We start from the raw sequence: 20,731 nt of genomic DNA, 5'->3' as shown, positions 1-20,731 counted from the left end.
ATAGCTCATGTATCAACTAGGGTTGTCTATATCTTCCATGCTAGGTGGGTTATTCTCAAGATGAGTGGACTTCGCTCATCATTCACGAGAAAATGGCTGGCAACCGGGATGCTCAGTCCCATGCTTAAATTAAAATAATTGCAAACAAAACTCCCCCAGGATTGTTGTTAGTTGGAGGCACCCGTTGTTTCGGACAAGCCATGGATTGATGTTTGTTGTTGGTGGTGGAGTATAAACTTTACAATTCTGTTTGGGAACCGCCTATAATGTGTGCAGCATGGAAGATATCGAAATCTCTTGATTGTTATGTTGACAATGAAAGTATACCACTCAAAATATTATTTATCTCTATTTCAAAACTCGACCTCTGGCACCTTTACAAATCTCTACTTCCCTCTATAAAGGGCATATCTATTTACTTTTATGTTGAGTCATCATCCTTTTATTAAAAAGCACCAGTTGGAGATCACCGCTGTCATGTGCATGCATTACTATTAATTTACATTGAGTATGATTGTGACGGGATCTCTTTTACCATGAATTACAATGTTTAGTCACTCCTTGAGCTTCAGAGGTGCTCTGCATTTATGTTTTGCGGTCTCAGAAAGGGCTAGCGAGATACCATCTTGTTATATCATATTATGATTGTTTTGAGAAAGTGTTGTCATCCGAGATTTATTATTATTGCTCGCTAGTTGATTATGCCATTGATATGAGTAAACATGAGACTTAAATATTATTGTGAATATGGTTAGTTCATAATCTTTGCTGAAAACTTGAATGCTGGCTTTACATGTTTACAACAATAAGATCAAACATAGTTTGTAAAAAAATTTCTTTATCACTTTCAGTTTGTCAACTGAATTGCTTGAGGACAAGCAAAGGTTTAAGCTTCGGGAGTTGATACGTCTCCATCGTATCTACCTTTCCAAACACTTTTGACCTTGTTTTGGACTCTAACATGCATGATTTGAATAGAACTAACCCAGACTGACGCTGTTTTCAGCAGAATTGCCATGGTGTTATTTTTGTGCAGAAATAAAAGTTCTCGGAATGACTTGAAAATCAAGGGAGACACGTTTTGGAATAAATAAAAATACTAACGAAAGAATCAACACCAGGGGGTCCACACCCTGTCCACGAGGGTGCAGGGCGTGCCCCCTGCCTCGTGGGCCCCATGAGGCTCCACTGACGTCAACTCCAACTCTATATATTCATGTTCGAGGAGAAAAAAACCAGGAAGAAGGATTCATCACGTTTTACGATACAGAGCCGCCACCAAGCCCTAATCTCTCTCGGAAGGGCTGATCTCGAGTCCGTTCGGGGCTTCGGAGAGGGGAATCCGTCGCCATCATCATCATCAACCTTCCTCCATCACCAATTTCATGATGCTCACCGCTGTGCGTGAGTAATTCCATCGTAGGCTTGCGGACGGTAATGGGTTGGATGAGATTTATCATGTAATCGAGTTAGTTTTGTTAGGGTTTGATCCCTAGTATCCATTATGTAATCGAGTTAGTTTTGTTAGGGTTTAAATTTCATGAACTTTTTTCAAATTCGTGAACCTTTTCAAACTGTTAACATTTTTAAAACCCATGTTTTTTGAAAAAATCATGATTATCTTAACAACATTGAAAAAAAATCAACTTGTGAGCAATTTCCCAAAATTCACGAACATTTTTTTAACTTATCATTTTTATCAAAATTTAGGATTTTTTTTGAAGAAAACCAATAGAGCGGCAACATGCTTGTGAGTGATCCAGCTGGCACGGGCTTGTGACACGAGCGGAGGAGCGACACGAGGAGAGGAAAGCGATAATTCTTGGGCCACGACCTGCTAACCTTGCGTAAGAGCGCTAACACGCTAACTCGTGTTGTAGGCATTTCGGAGGAGGTCTGCTAATATGAAGAAATCTCATGAACCAGAGGAGAGGGGCGATGGCTCATGTTGGTCTCCACAAAGCTACGAACACCAACCAAGGTTACGAGGGAGTCACTAGTTAACGAGCGTTTCTTCGGGAGCCTCACAACAATCAGCGTCACTTAGCGCGCTCTCAGCCATTCGCCACGTGTCGCGCTTTGGGTGTTCCCTTCGATTTTTTTCGCACGCGTTTTCGGCTATTTAAACGGTTTTTTCCGGATTTTTTTGACATTTTGATTTTTCACCGGTCTTCCTTAGCTTTTCTACCAATTTTTTTTCATTTTTTTGCGTGAAAACGTGTTTTTTTTTTCTTTCACGTGAGTCACGATTTTGCTTTAGCGAGAGACACAGTTTTGTTTTTGCGAGAGTCACGGCCGTGCCTCTCAGAAACGAAAAAAACCGCATTTTCTGTTTTTTCCTTTCGCGAGAGTCACGGTTTTTTTGCCGTGAGAGGCACAGTTGTGCTTTTGCGAGAGTCACGGTCGTGCCTCTCGGAAACGAAAAAAACGCATTTTCCGTTTTTTTCCTTTCACGAGAGTCGCGGTTTTGCTTCCGTGAGAGACACGGTTGTGCTTTCGCGAGAGTCACGGCCGTGCCTCTCGGAAACGGAAAAAACGCGTTTTCTGTCTTTTTCCTTTCCCGAGAGTCATGGTTTTGCTTCGCGAGAGACACGGGTGTGCTTTCACGAGAGTCATGGCCGTGCCTCCTCGAAAACGGAAAAAACACGTTTTTTTTTCTTTCACGAGAGTCACGAAATTGCTTCCGCGAGAGGCACGATTTCGTAAGAGGCACGGGCGTACCTCTTTCGGAAAGGGAAAAAACCAGTGCTCCTGGTTCGGTTTTTTCATTCGTTTTTCTCGGACGGTTTTTTTCGTGAAAAAAAGTTCGTCCAAACCTATCAACATGGAATCTAGTTTTGAAGATCTCGATGCGAGGAATCCAACGGTGAAAACGGTTTGAGATTTGGACGCATGGTTTGAGAGATAAAACGTTTTGAATAAACGAATCTACGAAAAAAGGGAAAACACTCAGCTTGCGATAAGTGACGCTGCATGTGCACCATTTGTCGCAATCTGAGGAGTTGGAGTGATCCTTACAACGAGTACTTCTCAACTAGTGATTTCAAATGTGTACGGTATTATGCACCACCATTGTGGTTCGGTGCAACCATAGTCATCAGCCATGATATATATATATATATATATATATATATATATATATATATATATATACATATATATCGCTTTCTATATGGAGACCCAAAAATGTATATCATCCACTTCATAGCTCTGGACTAGTAGTATATATGGAGATAAATCTTCGTGAGTGACGATGTTGCAAGCTCAAACTCTGCAGGGTGGGTCACTACTACTCCTTCCGCTCTAAATTATATGAAGTTTTAGGTTTGTCATAAATTAAATATGTTTAAATTTAACCAACTCCAACAAAAAGAAACATGATAAGGTCTTGTCACAAATGTTCAAAAAGTTGTGTCGCCCCAATTCGTTGCAAAAATGTTGATCTTTCGGACATTCTCCAATCCTTCCCGGCCAAGCGTTCCTCCTTTCCGATGAAATACCTTGGGTTGCCTTTGTGCGTGAAGAGGCTGAAGAGAATCCACTACCAACCCCTAGAGTAAACCCGGGCAAACGTCGGGCCGGGCCGGGTTTCGGACCGGGCTTGTAAAAGCCCGACCTTCATTTCTCAAGCCCGAGCCCGGCCCGAAGCCCAAAATACTCCCTGTTTTCAAGCCCGAGCCCGGCCCGAAATCAAGCCCGAAGCCCGAAAGCCCGGCCCGAATGCTGTTTTTTAGTACGCTCACGTGCAAGCCTGGCCCGAAGCCCGAAATCCCGGCCCGAAATACAGAAAAGATGAAGCCCGAGCCCGGGCCGAACTATCTTTCGGGCTGCAAAACAAAGCCCGAGCCCGACCCGAATGTCAAGCCCGGCCCGGGTTTTTTGGGCCGGGTCGTCGGGCCGGGCTACCCATGCCCGAGTTTACCCTAAAGGACAAGGTGGCGAGTCAGCTCACTCCTTGGGTGGGAAGGCATATTACCTCGGCGGGTCGTGCGGTCTTGGTCAAATCGGTCCTCACGGCGATTGCTATCTACTACATGACGGTGTTACAGTTACCGGTCGAGGTCAAAAAGAGATTGATGCCCTCAGACGTGCTTTCCTTTAGGCAGGTTGTGATAAGGTCACAGGTGGAAAATGCAAGATAAATTGAGAGCAAGTGTGCAAGTCCAAGATGCATGGAGGCCTTGGAATCCTAAATCTCGACAAGTTTGCCATTGCTCTTCGCCTTCATTGGTCGTGGGTCGAGTGGCTTCACCCAGACAAGCCATGGGTTGGCTTGGAAACCCCATGTGATGACAATGACAGAAATATCTTTGCTGCGGCTACCAAGGTCCAAGTTGGGAATGGCATGCATGTCAAGTTCTGGGAGTCTCCTTGGCTTGATGGGATTAGACCCAAAGACCTGGCTCCTAAAATCTTTGACTTGTCGAAGAAGAAGAATTGCTCGGTTCAAATGGCTCTGCATGAGAACTTCTGGACTTCCCAAGTGGACATTCTTCAAGGCATCACCGTCGAACACCTTGTTGAGTTTGTCACCCTTTGGGAGAGGGTCTCCCACGTCAGCATCGACGTCGACACACCCGACAACATAACATGGAAGTTCACTACTGACGATCTCTACTCAGCGGCGTCGGCCTACAAGGCGCAATTCTTGGGCCATACTGACACAACCATGATCCAGACCGTTTGGAAGATTTGGGCTCCTCCTAAATGTAAGTTCTCCGCATGGCTGGCAATCAACAGTAGGATTTGGACGGCGGACAGACTTCAACGTCATGGGTGGCCAAACTGTAATCTTTGTCCACTATGCAAACAAGTCCAGGAGTCGGCGGCCCACCTACTATTCCAATGCCGATACACGATTAGAGTTTGGCGCATGGTCAAAGATTGGCTTGGTCTTCAGGATGTGCATCCTTCTAATTGGAGTGACGCGACTTCCGTCAAAGAGAGAGGTGGAGCCACAATGCTAACAGGAAGACCCAATCGCGAAAGCCACTTTGCTTCCTTCATGCTTCTCATCTCTTGGGAATTGCGGAAAGAGAGGAATGCACAGATCTTCCGTAACGAGGCCGTTCCAGTGGGTGTCATTGTCACTAGAATTAAAGAGGAAACCTCGCTTTGGAGCATTGCGGGGGCGAAGCACTTGAGTAATGTAATGCCGCAAGATTAATTATTGTAATTCGGCCATGGGCCTTAAACCTCTAAAACTTCTCTCTTAATCAATGAAAATGGCAAATCTTTTGCCTCGTTTAAAAAAATAATACTTATAGTAATGTCCATCTACTTCTATTGTTCATACTGAACAAAACTGCCTTCCATAGATTATTCTAGTGTAAACTCCGTACGTGATCTAGTTATCAGTGTAAACTCTGTACATGATCTAGTTATATATGATAATAGTGGTTAGCGAGGGACTGGATAGAATTTCCTATTTGGATACCAAACCACGATCAAAGGTTGTAGCTAACCGCTTTTTAGTTAAAGCGCACTAATACGATACGAACTTTCTTCCATAGGCAAAAATGAGAATATATTTTATAGGTAACCTCACAAGAGTTATTATTTCTGATAAGTGGGGGGGGGGGAGGGGGTATTTCTAAATGTTATAATAAATTGTTGTACAGACTTGGTCAAACTTAAAAAAAAAAACTAGAACAAAACTAGAACACCAATTACTTTGGAATGGAGGGAGTCTTCGAGCACATCAGGTATCACATGGGACTTAGAACAAGGTTCATGTACATAAATGTCACAGTTTATGGTAGATGTAATAATTATTTGCAGAATTAGGCTGGTTATAATAAAAATATCATAGGTAGTATTATGCATGCCAACTAGACATTTTTGCTGAAGTGACACAAAATCAAATGAAAAAAAGAGATAATTAAGTATGATGATATGATACCGTATCATATTGAATTGAATGAAATATTAGCATGTGTCATGCATGACATTAAATAAAGTCTCTACAATACCAAGATATGATACAATGCATTGTGAAAATAGTATTCATGCTAATATTATATACATGATACTAATATATTATAGTTCCTCCGTTCCACGATATAAATAGCTTGCAAAAATATCGGGACAGAGTATTTCTGAGCTTTAGTAGATAGTACCCACCGGATCCGATATACCAGCAGCAGTAGCGCGGTTCTCCCAGCAGACGGCATTCGAGTGGACACTGTTTAAGGGCTTAAACCCCGGCCGCTAATCCCGTTGCTAATCCTGGCGCAAGGCGGTTAAGCACACCGCCCTGGATCAACACGCGTCCCCGTCCGCAGTCTCTCCCACTCTTCCCTCCAAATTTCCGGTCTTCACGCCTTCCTCCCCAACTGCCCGCCCCCCTTCCGCCTCCACTTCCCCTCTCCTCTCCTCCCCTCCCCATTGCTTCCGATCCCGTAGCCCTAAACCCATCCCCTACACCGCGCCGCTCCTCCGTCTCATGTGCGATAAGTTCTTCGCCCTTCTATCTTTTGCGCTCCAACGAGTGCTACATCGTTTGATTGTGCATTAATCTGGTCCTTTTCTGTCCTGTCCCATAACCCTAAACCAATCTGTTTCAGAATCAATCTGAATCTTCTCTGTTTCTGAGCGGGGATTTTCGCTGCATTTGTTGATGCCCTGTTTGGTTGTGCGTCGTGTCTTTGATCGTGCCGTCGTACAATCTCCGTAGATTGCTTTACCCTTTTTATCCCCTATATATATATATTTAGTTTTCTTGGGTAATTTCAACAAATTGTGCGCAACTCGTATCAAATCTGTCCGAATTGTTGGGTTTTTTCATTGCGCGCGAATTTCCTTATCAATGTGGTTCACTCTCGGCCGAACCCTAGCTACTGATTCTGATCCGAACTAATTCTGACGAAACCTAACCTTTTTTTTTGGCGGATGCAGTGACCGACTCGGAGAGAGGATATATGTACAGGAACCAGTTTAGGCCGGATCGCTTCAACGACAACACAAACGCTGCCCGAAGGACCGGCCGTGGCTGCATTGGTGGCACGCACCATTGGGTGGTGTCCGGTGGCCGCGGCAGCGCGGCTCCGGGCACGCGGCTACGTTCACCGCCCAACCGGAGGTGAGGGACTGAGGCTTGTCGAGCGTGTTAATTAGGGCGTTGTTGCATGAGTATGACATGTGGATTGCATTTGCAGCGGAAGGCCTGCGACCGTGCAGCAGTACCGTCCGAGGTCGCCAGCGAGCGTGGCGCCCCAAGGGAATGCAACTGACTACACTCCCGTTGTGAGTGCTGCTGATGAGCACACGGAACCAGAGAATCGAGGTGTGATACACTAAAAGTTCAGTTTTGTGGCTATCTCTTTTTATGTACATGTATATAGATATATGCATGAATGTTGTGCACAAAAGAGGGTTAGGCATTGAAACATGTGTTGTTATTTTGTTTTTCTGCGGAAAGTATTGAAATATATTTTTTTATATATCCCTAGACCCTTGAGCATGAAATTTGTGTAATTAATGGCCATTATAGGATTGACTGATGATAAAGTAGAGAGTGAGATCATGAGACTGTTTTCTGGGCGTGCATGTTTGTGTTAAGTCCAATTTTGTGGCTATCTCTTTCCTTGTATATATGTAAATGCACAGATGACATGCACAATAGAGTGGATCATTGGAACATGTAAAAAAATTGCTGCTGAAATTATCGAGTTATTTTGCGTGTGTGGCTCTAGACCTTAAGCATTAAATTTGTACTTTACGATCTGTTCTGGCAAATATTGATGACAGTGAACTGAGATCATTAGACCGTTTTTGTTGATGACATGATGAACTGGGGTTTGGGAGTGTTGCTAACACTTATTTTCTTACTGATGATTTCGGTTTAGCATCTTTAGGGTCATTGGAGAGTCAGAAATCTTCCAATGCGCCTGATCAAAGTGACGTTGTGAACTTAGAGTCTGCTGAAGGAGCCAGAGCAGAGGATTCTTCGATGCCAACAATACACTCAGAAGGTTAAATTGGTTCTATTTCTTTTGGAGAATAACATCAAGGAAGTTCTCTAGACTTGTGTAACTTTGTTGTAACTTCTAATGAGATGGTATATCTTCTTGGGTATATTGACCACAGGGTATTCATCAAGTGCATTTACTCTTCAGTTTGGAACTTTAAGCCCAGGAGTCATCACCAAACAAGTATGCCATATCTTGGATTGTATCATGTTGCTATTATTTACATTCCAAAACTCTGCAGTGGTTAACACTTTCCCTTTGCAGTGTATTCCCTGCTCAACCTCGGCCCCTCCAGACCTGAACGAGAAGAAACATGAAAAGGTCCTCTGATTTATCATCTATCATCCTACCGGATGTATCTAGCTGCAATATTCTTTTTGTTGGAATGAACTATGTTCCATCTAACACTATCAAAACATTACTTGCATTATATGTATATATATTTTTCCTTAGCTGAATGGCAAGCTCTCTAATTAAGTGAACCAGGATGCTAAAAACCTTACAATAATGGGTGCTTGAATTGTATGCTTCTTATCGCACATGTCAAATTGAATACAATTCTTCTGCTCATCATACTGTAGCCATACACTTGTGCTGCTGTTGTAAATCACCATTCTTTTGCGAAGCCATCGAATGGTGTGCCTGCATCTTTGGATCATCATGCTTCCCTAATTAGGGTTTGAAGTTATGTATAAGCACATATCTGCCTTCCTACTTGCATATAGCACTTACCTTCGTATTTGGCAGTGCAGGCACACCGTGGACTATTATCTGACGAGTCTAATGTCGTGTCCATGCCATCCGCCGGAGGGCAGCAAAAGCAAGAATCAAAAGATAACTTGATTATCTGTGGTCAAACTGATTCGATCGACACGTATGATAGTGTGCCTGCTATGGTTTCATCTAATTCCTGTGTACTAGCTGACCCTGTATTGCCTCATACACCAGGGCTGTATTATGTTGCTCCAGCCGAAAAAGTTAGTATCTCTGCCAAGTGTCAACTCGCTTTCACAATTATGTTGGAACATAACAAGACCTTGTGCTTGGTCTACAGGTGTCTACGGATTCATGCAAGGTGTTCCCTCGAAATCCGTCTTCCCCAACGCATCAGCAGTGGCAAAAACAAGACACAAGGAAAGACGCTAGCCAATCTGATACTATGCACAAATACCCTGCTTCGAATCCCAAGATGAGCGTGCAGATTCCACCCCCGTATACTCCCAGCATGGCACCACCGTCTTTTATGCTTCCAGTAAATGGAAGGCCGCTGCCTGCGGCTTTTCAGCAGAAACAACCTCAAGTGCCTGTTGAATTCAGGGGCCAGGGTGTGCCGATGGGTAATGTGCCTCATGTACCACCATTTTTTCTTCATGGCGCTCAGGCTCGCGCATTGCAACCGCCAGCCTTCGTTCACCAAGGACAGGGTCTGGGATGTGCACCTCCAGCTTGTCCTCACCTTCCTCAACTGGGCAACATGAGGATTACACAAGAGTTACCACAGCAGCAAGCGAGAAGTTGTGATGAACAGAAGAGACCTGTCAGGATTACTCACCCAGACACACATGAAGAACTCATGCTGGATAGACGTGGTCATTCCTATATAGATGCTGCTTCTGGAGCTATGCCTCTGCACCATATGAACCAGCTAGCTCAGCCTGTCACGTCATTTCCGCCCCTTCATGAGGTGTATTACCGGCCGAACATGTACAATACAGGACATATCTATCTTCCTACCACCAATGCTGTTCCTGCTTCAAACAGGCAGATGTGCCCCAGAATGCAGACCCCAAGGCATAGCTTAGACCCCAATATTAACAACCAGGCAGTTACTTCTATCAGTCCTCCTATGCAAAACCCATGGCTTGGTGCTAGTTCCAGGCTACCCACCAATTTACGTTCTGCTTCAGAAGTCTCCAGTTTGAAAGGCTTGCTGCCATCTGACGTATCTTTTCCAGGTCAAGGTGCACTAAAGCCACCCACTATCTTCCTTGCTGAAAATAATGAGTTATCATCTCAGACAAGTACACCTACCTGCGCAGCAGAAACTCCCACGTTGTTACGGTATTCTGTTGAATCTGCTTTGTCAAGTCAGCAGAGAGTCCACAAGCTTGGGCTGGAAATTTCTCCTCATCCTGAAAAGTTGGTTTCAGAAGCAAATCTCAAACTTCCAGCTGCAACATCTGGTCTAAATTGCAGTACGAGTCCTCAGTCAGTTTTAACCCAGCAAGCACAGACCGGTTCAGCTTTAGTAGATCGTGTTACATCAATTGCCGGACCTCAAAATATCTCGGCCTACAAATTAACCTCGGTGTGTGTAGCAAGTGGTACCTCTTCTGTTGAAGCAAAATTGGAATCATCAGCAGTACCATCAACAACTTCATCATCTGGTGCAAAGGGCCAGCTATATCATATTGTGCCACAATCTGAAATATTTCTGGATACTGAGAGTAAGAATTCCAAATACGATGGCAATAGCATTTTAGGGAAGCCACCACTGCTGTATACACAGGAAACTCTGCCACCAAAGTCTCCAACAACTAGTATATTTACTGAAAGTCTTAAGGCCAGAGTTAATCATGTTCCTTTGCCAGAAACTTCTGAAGCAAATTGTTCAGCTCCTTTGCAAATGCAAGATATGATGAGAGAAGAACACACGGTAAATGCTGGGGTGACATGCTCCAAGTCTAAGGCAGAACAAGTTGATATGACCATGCATATGCCAGGTGCTTCTTCTGGATCGGGGAATGGTACTGATGTTAGTAAATTGGTGAATGTTCCTACATGTGCTGAATCGGGTGATTTGCATCTGTCATTACACATTGGCAATGTTTCACCATCAGATAAAAACAATGGATCTTCATCAGATGTCCAAATTGGACCATGTTCTCTGAATGATAGTATACAAGACAATGAGAATATTTCCATGATTATGGCTATTGCATCCAATTCAACTAGCGCTCTCAAAGAGATTGAACGTGGAAGTATTGATTCAGTGGTGTCGAATCAATGCTCTGTTGCTGCTGCTTCAATGGTGCAAACAAAGAAACCTGTCTTGGAAGCAGCCAAACCCAAAACTACGCATGGAAGAAGAAAAAAGAGAAAGGAAATACTCCCCAAGTCTTCTGATAGTGCAGAAGAGGTTGTTCAGAGTTCTTCGACAGTTGATAAGGAGATTTGTACACTAGATGCTGAAATGGGCAGTTCGGCAGGTAGTAATGATAACCAGAACAAAAATGATATTTTTGATTGGGAAGGTGATATGGAAATCTCTAGAGATAATTATGGTTATGGCCAGAAAAGATACTCTAGAGATTTTCTGTTAACATTTGCTCAGAGCTGCGCTAATCTGCCTGAAGGTTTTAAGATTGGGTCTGATATTCACGATGCAATAATGTATGTTGGTAGTGAACATAATCCAAACCGGGAAAGGACAAAAGATCGAGCTTCAACTATTTCTCAAGCTAACCGTCATACGGGCAGCAACAAGCTTAATGACAATAACTGGAGAAAATTGCATCCTCCTTTTTCTGGACGTGATCCACTTTCTGGGCGTGGATCTTCAAGAAATGGCTCACAAAACCAGTTGCCCAACCAGTATAATGGTGAGATCCTCTCCAGAGCTATGAAAGAAGTAGCATGTCAGCGCAGCATGTCACGTGGTTCTGTTGATCAGAGGTGGCAACATAGAACTAATCAGGCTATGTCATCTCCATCTCAGGTATCTATGCCAGTTATGCACAAAGCTGAGAAAAAATATGAAATTGGTAAGGTGTCTGATGAGGAAGAGGTAAAGCAAAGGCAGTTGAAAGCAATTCTCAATAAGTTGACCCCACAAAATTTTGAGAAACTTTTCGAGCAGGTCAAAGCTTTGAATATTGATAACATTATTACACTTAACGGTGTCATTTCTCAGATATTTGACAAGGCCTTGATGGAACCCACTTTTTGTGAGATGTATGCTAGTTTTTGTTTTTCATTGGCTGGTGAACTGCCAAATTTTGTGAAGGATGATGAGAAAATCACCTTTAAGAGACTTCTTTTAAATAAATGCCAAGAAGAATTTGAAAGAGGGGAGCGAGAGCAAGCTGAAGCTGAGAAGGCTGAAGAAGAGGGTGGAATGAAACAATCTGAAAATGAGAGGGAAGAGAAACGACTCCGAGCACGCAGGCGCATGCTAGGGAACATCCGTTTAATTGGGGAACTTTACAAAAAAAAGATGTTGACTGAGAGAATAATGCATGAATGCATAAAAAAGCTATTGGGTGAGTACCAACACCCAGATGAGGAAGATCTAGAGGCGTTATGCAAATTGATGAGCACGATAGGGGAGATGATTGACCATATCAGGGCAAAGGTGCATATGGATTTTTATTTTGACATTATACAGAAGTTATCTGCAAATTCGAAGTTATCATCCCGTATAAGATTTATGCTTGAAGATGTGATTGATCTTAGAAATAACAAGTGGAGGCAAAGAAGGAAAGTTGAAGGGCCAAAGAAGATTGAGGAGGTTCGAAGGGATGCTGTGAAACAGAAAATGAGCCAATCAACTAGGGTAGGTTCTTCCCCTAACTATAACTCATCTGCTAGCTCCATTAGCTCATCAGCAAGACCAGGGCCTCCACCAGATTATGGTGTTCGAGGATCTTCTGCTTCTCGTGGATCCTCACAGGTTCGTGTATATGGATCCCAGAATGTTAATCTGGATACAAGATACCAGACTTCAAACAGAGCCATGTCAGTTCCACTTCATCAAAGGCGATCTGATAAATCCATTCGACTTAGTCCTCAAGGTGACTTGGGAAAAGAAATGTCAATTTGTGGGAAGCCACCAGCTTCAAATGACATTTTGCCAGAGGTTCCTTTGAATAGTCATCATGGTCAAACATTAAAAAGCTCGAGACAAAGTTCATTTACAGGATCAACAAGTAACCAAACAAATTATCAAGCCACTGCCGGTGCTCCTAAAATTCAGTCCTGGGGAACTGCAGATCATGCTTTGCCTATACTAGTGACCACTGCCAGCCCTGTCGGGCAAATGCATACACCCTCCATTGCCATGAATGATATTTGTTATGAAGCAATAATATTACCGGAAGAGATTCTTCAAGAAAAAGCAATATTGACCATAAAAGAGTTCTACAGGCAAGTTTCAGTTAACATTTATTTTTTAAATTTACTCGTGCTTGTCTTATATCCTTTAGAATGCCTGGTTTTATTGTTTATCTTGTTGCAAAAACGGTGCTGACAGCTACCTGTCTATTCTTAGTACCCAAGTTTTGACACTTCAGCTTTTATTTCCCACGCGCTTGTCAAATTGGTTAATCAGCTAAATATTTTTTTAATCCCTGATATTGATTGTAAATGTACTACGGCAGTAAGCAAGAAATCCTTGTAGCCATTAATTATTTTATATGGTATGCAACAATGTTACAGATACAATTTTCACTTGAACTTTTGACATACTCTAATAAGACCTTCGGTTACTCTCTCCTTCAGTCGGGTAAGCATTTCATCTGCTTTTAGAATAAACGTGGTTTATTTTGTTTGTTCATCTGTGTTTTTTCGTTACTTTTTTTAGCAAAGTAGTCACAAGTCACAACAATATTCTGTAAATTGAAAACACATAAAATGAGCATTTGGGAAGAATTACATGTTCTACTTTAGTAATAAATCAGGAAAAGACCCCAAATTCAAGCCAAGAGGACTTAAACTTGGGTGGTGGGATCATATACTTCAACTTTGTCTTCTAATGTCCAATGATCTGAATGCTACAGCCCATTAAGTATGATTATGTGGTTATTCTAAGATATTGTTACATGGATATATTTTTCTCAATCTACATTTGATACCTTCGGTTGTGAAAAACGTGGTTTACACTAGCATAACTTTTGGTGTTCTCCAGTGCCAAGGACGAGAAGGAGGTGGGCCTGTGCATGAAGGAACTGAACGCCCCCAGCTTCTACCCTTCACTTGTATCGCTCTGGATCAACGACTCGTTCGAAAGGAAAGACCTTGAGAGGGAGCTCCTGGCCAAACTTTTGGTGAACCTGTGCAAGTCTCAGGAGAGCTTGCTGAGCCAGACAGTGCTACTCCAGGGGTATGTATGATCCATCTGCTCACTAACCAAGCTTCCCCTCTGTGCCATTGGCTGTCGAAGCTGCTAACTAATATAAGTGTCTACTTCTTGTGTCAGGTTCCAGAATGTTCTTTCAACCCTGGAAGATGCGGTGACCGACGCTCCGAAGGCGACCGAGTTCCTGGGCCGGATATTCGCCAAGGTCATACTGGAGGACGTGCTGTCGCTGACGGAGGTCGGGGTGCTGCTGCAGGACGGCGGGGAGGAGCCGGCGACGGACCAAGGGCTTGCATCCGAGGTTCTAGGGAGCATGCTGGAGTCGATAAGGGTGGAGAGGGGCGACTCCGCCGTGGACGAGATCAGTGCCAGGTCCAAGCCGCACCCGGAGAACCTCAGGCAGCCTGGCCTGTGCGCCTGACCAGAACAGCCAAGCAGGCAGAAAATGGGTAGCAGTAGATCCGTAGCGTCTTCTTCTGCTAGTTTGCTGGATCCTAACCTTAGGTGACGAAGCATTTTGTTTGTTGGTTCTCACTTAGCTGCTACTACCAAGTCACGTACTGTAGACGCACTTCCGTCAATATTGCTCTTGGCCTTGTGTTTATGTCGATAAGGGCTTATTTAACGGGGTTTCTAAATCATAGAAATGGGAAAAGGATTGAAATGTCATGTCCAATGTAATCCTTCGAAAAATTCCACAAGGGTCTCGCGAAGAATATTAGAAGTCAGGTCAATATGGACACAATACTCGGGAATCCTCCAAAAATCATCAAAACCAAATTAGCCCTGCCTGCTTTATCTTATTATATGCTGACCTCACAACGGTACTTACATGGCTAGAAATAAATCTCTTGGTAGAAATGCAGGGAAAAGCTGCGTGCAAGACCCAAAGTGGTCGGACTCTTCTTGCAAAAATGCAGGAAAAAGCTGTTTACAAGACCCAAAGTGGTCGGACTCTTGCAAAAATGCAGGAAAAAGTTGTGCATAAGACCCGAAGTGGTCGGACTCTTCACAAAAGGGAGCTACGTTCATCGGACTGCCCTTTTTATTTACTGGCAGTGTACTTATAGCAATTGAAGCTCTGAGCAAAACTAACAATAATATTTCACAGATTAAAACATCCATGACAGCACATAAAGGTAACTTTCTCTGGGGGTAAACTTTCCATACAAACTCAGTTGCAGGTGAAGAATAAGAATAGCCGGATCGAATGTTTCAGATTACCATTACCATCACATTTTGGCAAAGGAACCTAATGTAAAACAAAATGAAAAATACACAGCAGAGACATAACACTGTTACGAACTGCCTTCTTTTAGCAACTGCCAAACTCAAATATAATAATGAGTATAAAGAACAGGATAGAAGAAATCTACTACACTAAACAAGCCACAAGGATCAAATCAGAACGTCAGGCGAGAGCGAAAACGGAGGACAAGGGAAATCAGCCAGAGGTCAGGTCGGTTTCGGCCAAGCCACGGGTAACCAACTGAACCAAGTGCTAAACTGCGCCACGCGCACAAATGAGCAGCTTGGAAGTGATGTGCAGCGTGACAGACAACTCTGCTATGAACCTTTTGCACCTTCAGTCTTCAAACTTGTTATGGCTTATGAAGTTTGAAGCCAAAAACCTTGGGGACGTACTGCTGTGACGGTTTCTGGGGCTTCAAATGTGGGTACGTCATCAGAAACAAGTGAGGAAACGTTGTCCCAAAGTAAGCTCCGTCAATGTCTACATAAGAGTCAAGAAGTGAACAGAGCTAGGCAACCTAATTTTTCCAAAGGAGAAATATAACTCCTCGAACATGTGAAAATTTAAAAAGAAGCAGTTTTCTTGTCTATCACCTGAAAAATCATTCTCCAAACCAATCTAAATGTGACGGTGTTTTTACTATCTTCTGGTTGGGGTTAGTTCCACTAAAAGCAAAAGCATATCAAGATAACTACAGATGTGGGAGAGAATGATAAATATTATTTTGGCTCATGATATGACTAATTATGCAGGGTGTCAATTCAGTGTAATTGATAAGTTAAAACATTCTAACTGAACGTATTGCTGCAAGCAAAAGCTACAAGATGACTGTAAAGTATGCTGACACTTAACAGTTTATCTACCAACAGGAGATCAGAATGTAGGCATTTGAGTTCAAAGGCACATGCTTATATATTGTAAGTAAAAAGGATACTGCTTTGATATTTGGATCTCGGATAGTAGAGATCTTCACACTTTGGGCAGTAAATTTTCACATTACTAGAACGAGGAATGTCCGACTGGCCAACTGGAAGGCATGGCTGGCCGCTGCAGTGCACTCTTGGACATCTGCCAAAGTCATAATTCTTGTATTTATCCAACTGCACAAAAATAAGATGAGCAAATAACCAATTAATTACCGCACTAAAGCTTAACCGTCAGAAGACAACTTATTAGTACTGGAGGGAGAGGTCAAAAGCTTCACCATTGCAGCCAATCCTTTACTTGTAAGAATATATCGAACATGAATCAATCCATAAAGCATCTCAGCAGCTGATTCAATAAGTTCATTCTGCTCTTCTGTGAACATATCACCTGTGCATTACAAAAATTAGTAAATCATATTTGTAAGAGCGTTGTAGAAAGTCAGCAACATTAAGCAAAAACAGTTGGTAGAAGAAAGCAAGAGAATGCATGATAGCCCCCTTTGTAAAGGTGGGAGATGGAAGACCTCCCTAACAATATGAAACCTAACTGGATCAAATCCCCAAGTAAATAGCAATTTATCACTATTTCCCTTACAGTACGATCCTTATTCATATACGGATGGATATCCTTGCCCGATTGCCCTGTGCTATGCATGCACATGATAGGAATTATAATTACAATGGGGTGAGTGGTGGCAAATTTAATGTATTAACCGTAACTGAGATATACATGCTTGGATTGATTGCAGGCCAATAGTGAGGAAACAAATTTACTAATGCCCATGTAGTTTTTTCAAGAACTCTTCTGGGGGTGCAACGCTGGACGCCAACAAGGTCATGACCCCACCTCCCCGGATCGATTTTCGCTTCTAATTAAGGCGTGTCCCCTTTGGGGAAAAATCTACTTTTCCTATGCATATAATATCACTTCTAGATATGGCCATATGCATTACAGATTCAGGTCTTCTCCTCCATCCGGTGAAATGCATCTTTGCTTAAGACACAATCAAGTCAAACAGCCTTGCTCCTCAGCCAAGCCAAGAAAAACAGCTGATCAATCAACTTCTGCTTGCATGCACTCATCCTAGCAGCCTTCTTGGGCCAAGCTTTGTCAAAGCAGGCACAACACACCCAAAAAGCTCAGCTCCAGCTGTTGACTGGTGAAACTAGCTAGGGCCAGGGCAGTTGTAAACTTGCAATTTACTGTCTAGTAACCAATTGAACAGAGTTTTAACATATTCCAGCTATCTATCTAAGTTATAGACGGCATACAGGTATCATGATTGTTTAATCTTTTCATAACACGTTTCTCTCCAAATTGAAATATCAAACAGAAAAAATAAGTGAGGTACCATGTGAAGACTCGACATCCAATATCAGATCAAGAGCATATTCATAATATGGAACTTGACCGCTTAGCCCACAGAGATTGAAATCGTCTTGTATGTAATCGTCATCAACTTCACAGAAAAACTCATTGCCTCGCAAGCTACAGAACCATGAAATCCACGATGTATCTTCTCCATCAGAACCACTGAGATCTGATTCTTCACTGTCAGTATCCGATTCTCCTGTAAGGCAATCAGCAAACAAAGATTACTACTGAAACAGGAAACACCAAGAACAACCCCCAAGAACATTTATTGCAGCAAACTAAGTCAAAACATGTAGAAAAACATGGTGGCAGAGAATAGCATTAAGCAAATATTAGAAAGACAGATTTTCGTTCCACTGGGTAACAAATATAGATCATATAATTCCAGCAATAGCCAAGGCCAAACTCCATAAACACCAGTTACACCACGGATGCAGTGCAGATTCTGCAACCTCATCTCTAGCTTCATCTACAGTGGGTACCCACAGGTATCAGAGTTAGTGCCCCTATCTCAGGCAGTTAGTGCTACCTATGCATTGTATCTGCAGGTTATAAAATCTAAACTTTGGCACAGACTTCAGTCGCAAGAGACATCATGAATGATTAGGTGCGGCTCTACGGTAGAATAGGGAAGTGATTAAGACTACAAATTACCATATCCATAGCTAATTGTGGCGGTTCTTTATTCATAACGTGGTTAAAGAAACATAGCAAAGTTATTCTATAAGAGCAACAGATACATATTATGATGTCAGAATTACTAGTAGTCAGCCTGTTCAACTGATATGAGTCAGGCAAGAAGGTAAGTGATTTGAAACACTGCAGGATGTATGGACATTCCCTTTTTATCTTTTGTCGTGCCAATCTGATGCACATAAATTACAGTCGTTTTCCTCTTTGGATGACCAAGCATAGCTTACAAGCAAACATATGGTGCCCCCCTAACCACGAAAAGCAGTGTTCTAAAAGGTGCTGCCATACCTGCCTAGCCAATTTATCCTGCCTAGGCGGCTGCATAGGTTCTGGTTTGCCACACGACCAGCACTTAACACTTTGGTGACTGCTGGAAAATTGCCCTCAAGTACAAACTGAAAAAAAATTCAGTGTACATGCAAACAAAGTGGATTTGACAACATGCCAAAGCAAATGAGCAGCCCTTAAAATCACTTGCTCGCTGCTAGTGCCTTTTAATGGTTATATCAGATTAATAATAGCTATATTTCTTAATGAATTATGATACTGATCTCAACATTAGAACATTTTCATGTCGGCACCGCATCCCATGATCACCATGAATTGCAACATCCCATGATCACCACAATTGCAACATCCCATGCTTATCTGCTTTGTGGGAACCATAACTAGAAATCTACATCAATCAATAATAGTTGCATCTTCGAGCTACCTAGCAGGCAAGCATAATAAGTGCATAAAAAAACATATGGAAAAGAAAATTTGGCATTCCTGATATGAAAGCACAACGATAAGATGGTATGAATGATTGCACAAGAGTGACCTGACAGTTTGACGCACAATTATTCCCTTGTTCGTGCACAAATACTAAACACACAAATTCTCCCTTCTACAGGCTAACCCCCACAGTCCTCAAGCTACAAAGCGCAATCAATTACCACGGAAGGGCACGATCTCCCCATTAGGGTCTCATCCAGATGGAGAACACAACTGATCTATGAACTTATCGCACCAACAAAGCCATAGACCCGCAGTACAATAGCAAAATAAGCAGACAACGTAAAATAACATGCTGCGGGACAGAGCTCACCATCGGACAACTTGCCCTTGGACATGGCGGTGGATCCGCCGCCGGAGCGGGGCACCTCCGGCTGCTTGCCGGCGGCGATCCGGTCCCTCTCGCGTCCGCCGGAGAACCCCCAGGACGTCGACGGGGAGGACCTGTCCATCGCCTCGCCTATCCGCTTCCTCTCACCGGCGCCCCCAGCCGCCGCCGAGACGCCTCGGTCCCTCTGCATCTCCTCGCACCCTCGCCCTCCTACTCGTGCCTCGTCCCCCGATCGTGAGGCGGGCTAGGAGCCGGGGCCGCGGTGCCGGGAGGAGGAGGCGGGGAGATCAGGCGTGCGCTCCGGCGCTCCCGTGGAGGCCTCGGGCGGAGGACGCGAACGGTAGGCGAGAGGTGGGGAGGAAGAGTACGGGGGCTGTTTTGTAATTCCGACAAACTTTGGGGAGGAAGATATAGCGCATGCCATGATGTATGTGCTCATTGTGCTGGGCCTTTGTATTGCAGTGCTGGAGGCTTGGAACTTGCCGTCCTGGAAGGCTAGAAAGAATTTGCCTTGGCAACACTACCCCTTAATTCTGATTGCGCATAGGACGATGCTAAGGGCATCTTCAGCCGCGCCTTCAAGAAGGCCTTCCAGACGTCTTTTCGTCTGCCGGCGTCAAAAAATCGGCCCAGTCGCGCCTTCAAGAGCCCAGTTTTCGCCGGCTCGGGCCGAAATTGACGTCGGCGGACCCAACCCGAACCCGGCGCGCTGGGGGTCGCTCGGGGGCGCCGGGCGAATCGTTTTTGGCGCGAAGAGCCGCGGGCCCGCCACGTCAGCGACTCTACCCTCTTCTCGCCCCTTCGTCGTCCTCATCGCCTCGTTTCCCGCGGCGAATCAATGCCAAAGCTGCGGCGCGCTGCCGCGCCGGTCAACCTCCATTGATGCCTCACGGGCGGCGCAGTGAAGGCTGGGCGGCGCGTCCCTCGGCCGCCACGCAATCACGCCACGCGTAACGCGCCGGCCAAGCCTACCACGTGGCGCCTCCGCCTATAAAAGCCGACTGCAAGCGCGCCGGAGAGACTCACCCCGATCATCCACCGACGGCGCGCTCATTTCTCCCCCTTTCCTCCTCTCGCCGTCACCAGTTGAGAAAGCATGGCCGAGCGTTTCCCAGGCGACGGCGCGGCGACGGACGGATTCGGGCGCCTCATCTGCACGAGGACGAGGCTCGCCTCCTTTTCGAGGCCGAGTACCTGGTCCCGCCGGACATGCGGGTGTCCGGGCTTGGAGGATCAACGCCGGCGGCGTGCCGGTGCCACCACCACCCACCGGGGCGACGCGGCGTGCGGAGATCGCACGCATCCGCATGTCCCTGCCGCGGGCGGCGAGG

At 44.3% G+C, this 20,731-nt stretch overlaps 2 protein-coding genes across 4 annotated transcripts; one reads left to right on the top strand and one right to left on the bottom strand.

Moving 5' to 3' along the window:
* Nucleotides 1-6,270: 6,270 nt before the first annotated feature.
* Nucleotides 6,271-14,650, top strand: LOC123189957 (eukaryotic translation initiation factor 4G-like). 2 transcript variants are annotated; one of them, XM_044602493.1, is made up of 10 exons: nucleotides 6,271-6,447; nucleotides 6,898-7,081; nucleotides 7,158-7,285; nucleotides 7,857-7,973; nucleotides 8,089-8,153; nucleotides 8,235-8,291; nucleotides 8,723-8,947; nucleotides 9,025-13,115; nucleotides 13,876-14,070; nucleotides 14,167-14,650. In XM_044602493.1, the coding sequence occupies exons 2-10, from the start codon at nucleotides 6,921-6,923 to the stop codon at nucleotides 14,465-14,467; spliced, it is 5,340 nt and encodes a 1,779-aa protein (XP_044458428.1). In that variant the 5' UTR covers nucleotides 6,271-6,447; nucleotides 6,898-6,920; the 3' UTR covers nucleotides 14,468-14,650. The 2 variants fall into 2 exon arrangements, with proteins under 2 accessions (XP_044458428.1, XP_044458427.1); XM_044602492.1 differs by lacking the exon at nucleotides 6,271-6,447 and adding an exon at nucleotides 6,472-6,521 and having other exon boundaries at nucleotides 7,848-7,973.
* A 581-nt stretch (nucleotides 14,651-15,231) lies between these two features.
* On the bottom strand, nucleotides 15,232-19,821 carry LOC123189958 (casein kinase II subunit beta-1). 2 transcript variants are annotated; one of them, XM_044602494.1, is made up of 5 exons: nucleotides 19,383-19,816; nucleotides 17,577-17,795; nucleotides 16,503-16,612; nucleotides 16,233-16,398; nucleotides 15,232-15,778 (listed from the first exon to the last, which is right to left on the bottom strand). In XM_044602494.1, the coding sequence occupies exons 1-5, from the start codon at nucleotides 19,588-19,590 to the stop codon at nucleotides 15,648-15,650; spliced, it is 834 nt and encodes a 277-aa protein (XP_044458429.1). In that variant the 5' UTR covers nucleotides 19,591-19,816; the 3' UTR covers nucleotides 15,232-15,647. The 2 variants fall into 2 exon arrangements, with proteins under 2 accessions (XP_044458429.1, XP_044458430.1); XM_044602495.1 differs by having other exon boundaries at nucleotides 15,708-16,152; nucleotides 16,196-16,398; nucleotides 19,383-19,821.
* Between the last annotated feature and the right edge of the window lie 910 nt (nucleotides 19,822-20,731).

Source organism: Triticum aestivum, chromosome 2A (assembly GCF_018294505.1).
Source record: "Triticum aestivum cultivar Chinese Spring chromosome 2A, IWGSC CS RefSeq v2.1, whole genome shotgun sequence".
NCBI classification, from domain to species: domain Eukaryota; kingdom Viridiplantae; phylum Streptophyta; class Magnoliopsida; order Poales; family Poaceae; genus Triticum; species Triticum aestivum.
This window is presented reverse-complemented; position numbering and strand designations above follow the sequence as displayed.

Coding starts and splice junctions, on each gene's coding strand:
- LOC123189958 (XM_044602494.1), bottom strand. CDS start 19,590: ATGCAGAGGGACCGAGGCGTCTCGGCGGCGGCTGGGGGCGCCGGTGAG. Junction 16,613..17,576: donor GGATGTCGAGTCTTCACATG/GTACCTCACTTA, acceptor TGTAATGCACAG/GTGATATGTTCACAGAAGAG. Junction 16,399..16,502: donor GTAAAGGATTGGCTGCAATG/GTGAAGCTTTTG, acceptor ATTTTTGTGCAG/TTGGATAAATACAAGAATTA.
- LOC123189957 (XM_044602492.1), top strand. CDS start 6,921: ATGTACAGGAACCAGTTTAGGCCGGATCGCTTCAACGACAACACAAAC. Junction 7,082..7,157: donor CGTTCACCGCCCAACCGGAG/GTGAGGGACTGA, acceptor TTGCATTTGCAG/CGGAAGGCCTGCGACCGTGC. Junction 8,154..8,234: donor CAGGAGTCATCACCAAACAA/GTATGCCATATC, acceptor TTCCCTTTGCAG/TGTATTCCCTGCTCAACCTC.